Genomic DNA, 3,909 nt, shown 5'->3' with positions numbered 1-3,909 from the left:
GTCCCATCTCCTTCCCCATCCCACCCTTCTAGCTGGTCGCAGAGCCCTGTTTGAGTTCCCTGAGTCACACAGCAAATTCCTGCTGGCTATCTATTTTACATGTGGTATTGTAATAGGGGGCTTACCAACAACAGACCCTTACTTCTCAGTTTTGGAGGCTGGGAGCTCCACGATCAAGACAGAGCAGGTGGCTGGTGGACGGCAGTCTTCTCCCTGTGTCCTCAGAGGGCACAAGGGGTGAGCGATCTCTCTGGGGTCTCTTTCATAAAGGCCCTCATTCCAGCCAGCAGGGCCCCACCCTCATGACCAAATCACCTCCCAAAGGCCCTGTCTCCTAACACCATCCCCTTGGTGACCTCAGCTTGCACTGAGGGAAGACCAGCGAGCTGCTCACACATGCAGCGTGCACCAGCAAGGCCCTTGGTTTAACTCGCAAACCCTCTGAGGAAACTGCAAGCAGGCTGAGGCCAGCACGCTCACCGCGCCCCTCGCGGCCTCCGTTTTCTGAGCTGTGGTGTCTTCATTGAGCTGTGCTTTCCACAGGACTTGCTTTCCCGTTGCATTTAGTTGCATCGTCTCATGTCCACACAGAGACACATGCTTTGTCCATGTCAACTCTGTCATTCAGTTGATGGCAACTTGTGAAGCAATGTCTCGTCTCAATGCCCAGCACATACAGGAACAGGACAAGTCCATGCCTGTAGAGATCTTACAGCCCCAAAGGGAATCAGAATGTATCCACATGCGCAGGAGGCAGGAGTAAGAAGCACAAACCAAACAGAAGTGAGGCTGCAGGGGGACAGAGGAGAGGGTTTCCTCCTGGACTGGGGGCGGGGGTTCCCACGGGGCTGGTGTTCTGGTGATTCTGGACCCCTGGGGTGCATGTTTGAGGGGAGACGCGGGGCAGGTCAGGGTGCCCTGGGCCGGGAAACAGGAAGAACAGCAGACAGAGGGGCTGGGGAAGGTCAGGCCCCCAAGGAACAGGGGGCCGCACACCTGTGAGCACAGGGCACCCCAGCATGATTCCCTGATGGTTCGCATGGGGAGCTCAGAGAGCATCCTCAGGGATTTTGGAATATGCCCGGGATCAGACACCACACAACAACCTCAGTGACCAGTGGGCAAGATTCTTTAACTCTGAACAAAATTTATTCTGGTTTAAATTTTAGACGCTCTGTCGGAGGGCGCAGTTTCTGACTCCACATCGGTCCCAGCCACGCCTTCGCCTTCTTTTACCTCCTTCTGCAACATTTTACTGGGGGCCCAAGACAGGTGCCAATCTGTCTCATGTTTCCCGGGCACCTGATCGGCACGCAGACGCCTTTATTCCTACGGCAGCTTTGAGGATTTCTTACTTGTTGAGTAAATCCTAAAAAGAGAACGAAGAGGGAAAAAACGTGTGAGCAGGAAAGCGGCATCTCGAGAAGGCCAGCTGTGTCCCCTCTGAGTGAGGCCCTGGGGCTTTCTGTGCTGAGATGCAGACACGACGTGACACGACGTAGTGACAACAGGATGTGAGTCCAGGACAACGTGGACCCGCTTCCAGACAGACGCTGACCCTGCCCAGGCCCTGGTGGATCCTCATGTTTCCAGAACCAGAGGCTGAGGGACTGGGGCGTGAGGAGCACGGTGTGTGCGGGGTCAGCTCCACCACGAGGGCACAGACAGGGAAGCGCTGCGACATCCACCTTCCCTCCAGGAGTCAGAAGCGGCCTGCGGGCGCCTATTTTCACCGTTTAGTTTTCTGACTCATGGAGGCAGTCAAGTAGTGGAGCTGAGATAGGAGGAAAAGATGCAGCTGAAAGTGTAAGAACTGTTTAAAGAGAACTGACTCTCAAAGTAACTTACAACTGACAGTGACAATGGTTCGGAAAAAAAGTTCTGTATCGTTGTCTCTACTGAGTCAGAACGCCCTCAGCGCTGGTGCGAGTCAGGCACTCTCCTCCTGCCTTCGTGGTTTCCTCCCGACCAGCTCCTTTCCGTCCTTCTCACACGCCTTTTTCCTCCTGACCTCAAGGCACCTCTGGTCCCTCTCTAGTCCCCGCCGCAGGGATTGAACCCGGGCCCCGGGCCCTGAGAGGCCGTCTTCCTCACACCCCTGTCCTCTCCCCCTGCCGCTGTGCTAAGAGCTGGGTTACAGTCATAAACAACACTGATCGGACAAGGGCTTTTCCACTTGATTTTGACATCTAATCAGTTGTCTCAGGTCTCAGTCTCCGCATCCTCTCTCTCCCTCCCTCCCTGCCTCCTTTCTTTCTACATATTTTCATCCTATTTCCGGAAATATCAAGGGTAAGATGCAAATTAGACATCCGATGCTAGACACTGCCTTGGGTATGCTGCCTCCCAGCTGTGGAGTGAGGGTCGCATCCTCAGCGAGGCATCCTGGAGGACCTTCCTGCTGAGTAGACTCAGCACGGAGCGTCCCAAGGGCAGCTCCCAAAGCCCAGGCTCAGCCTGACTCTCCTCTGGACTTCTCTGGTCACCCAGAGCCACCACCCTTCAAATAGAAAGGTTTATAAACCACATGCTGCGCTTCTGTCATGGGACAAAGTCAAATTTCTTGCTTTAATGAAAAATAAAAGGAAAGTCACTTAACAGGCATCTTCTGTTTCCTCTTCATGAAACCAATGAGGAGACGGGCTCAGAAGCTTTGACTCGCTAGAGTGGCTTAGAAACAGCCAGGAATTTTGCAGGGCGGTTCTCAGACCCCTCTCGCTACTAAGGACTCAGCGCTGGCTTCTCAGAAACATCAGATACGGTGGGTTTAGTCTGACCACGTGTAGATGAGGATAGCAGGTCAGAAGAAGGTAGAAACGAAGAAAGAGCCCACGGCTCCCACAAGCTCACCTGACGCAGCAGACAGGACCACGAAGAGGAGCACGAGGAGCAGGTGATAGAGCCTCATGCTGGCCTCCCGAGCTCTGCGGCTGACGCTGGAGAAGAGGCTGCGCTTGCCGCTTTATAAAGGTCCCAGGTTCCGGGAGGAATTCCGCGCTGGCTGTGGATTTGGTTATTATGAACTGGTTAACTGAGCCTCTTCCCTGTGTGTCATGGGAGTGGCCTTTGTAGCACAAAGCAGGGTCAGTCACTCTTATGCTAATGAGGCTGTGGAAAACCCCAGAAAAAGCTTTCCTGCTGCCCTTTTGACCGGAAGCTTCTCCCTGGCAGTCATTTCAGCTGATGGGCAGGGGTGTGGCATGGGGCACAGACCTCTTGCTGAACCTTCGCTTACCCACTCCCCAGCCCCACCCTTGCCCCTCTAGGGCTTTGAATCTGCCCACTGTTTCCCTGAGAGGCTGTTTCAGGCCAAACTGGGGACTAACTTGTTTAGAGGCAGTTTCACTCCCTGGGCAAGACTTGCTGACTCCCAGCATCCATAGAGACAGCCACACTGTTTCTGGCCCCTGGGGCACTGAGGGAAGAGACCCAGTGGTCCCAACCCACTCGCCACGCCAGCTAGCCTGTTATGGGATGGCAGCAACAGTTGCCGCCAAAATCTTGGTTTTCTCTGCCCACCGGAGCCAAATAAAAATTGCAGAGACAGAGTTTGGAGGAAACAGAAAGATGGCTTTAACCCTTAAGCCAGCAGAAGGGAGAACACGGTAGGCTCCTGCCTCAAGGAGCCTGTCTCCCCTCCATCGGGAATCCAGGGGATCATACAGTCGGGGCTCACAGTCAGGGGTTGGAGATACGGGACAAAAGGTGTAGGGGTCCTGCATTCTCTCTTTTTGCACTGCTTGGAAACAGTTGATAGGCCAGGGTCAGGTAGCTGGGTATTGGGGTCTAGCAGGTGGTCCCGGAGGTTGGGTCCCTTGTCCTTTGGGGATTTCCTGGTGACTTTCTTCCTGTAATACAAAAGGGGGAAAGCAAACTCCAAGGGGGTGGCTTCCAAAGAGAGTGCACCAT

General features: G+C 54.3%; 1 protein-coding gene across 1 annotated transcript; it reads right to left on the bottom strand.

The window, feature by feature from the left end:
• Positions 1-1,172: 1,172 nt before the first annotated feature.
• LOC148773779 (lingual antimicrobial peptide-like) lies at positions 1,173-2,984 on the bottom strand. Its single transcript, XM_088832786.1, has 2 exons — positions 2,851-2,984; positions 1,173-1,369 (listed from the first exon to the last, which is right to left on the bottom strand). The coding sequence occupies exons 1-2, from the start codon at positions 2,906-2,908 to the stop codon at positions 1,233-1,235; spliced, it is 195 nt and encodes a 64-aa protein (XP_088688912.1). The 5' UTR covers positions 2,909-2,984; the 3' UTR covers positions 1,173-1,232.
• Positions 2,985-3,909: the final 925 nt, after the last annotated feature.

The sequence above is a fragment of the Moschus berezovskii genome, chromosome 26 (assembly GCF_049115385.1).
Source record: "Moschus berezovskii isolate FMDL1 chromosome 26, NW_MosBer_1.0, whole genome shotgun sequence".
NCBI classification, from domain to species: Eukaryota; Metazoa; Chordata; class Mammalia; order Artiodactyla; family Moschidae; genus Moschus; species Moschus berezovskii.
The sequence above is the reverse complement of the archived record's forward strand: the minus strand, read 5'-3'. Positions and strand labels throughout refer to the sequence as shown.

Coding starts and splice junctions, on each gene's coding strand:
- LOC148773779 (XM_088832786.1), bottom strand. CDS start 2,908: ATGAGGCTCTATCACCTGCTCCTCGTGCTCCTCTTCGTGGTCCTGTCT. Junction 1,370..2,850: donor GGTCCTGTCTGCTGCGTCAG/GTGAGCTTGTGG, acceptor TTCTCTTTTTAG/GATTTACTCAACAAGTAAGA.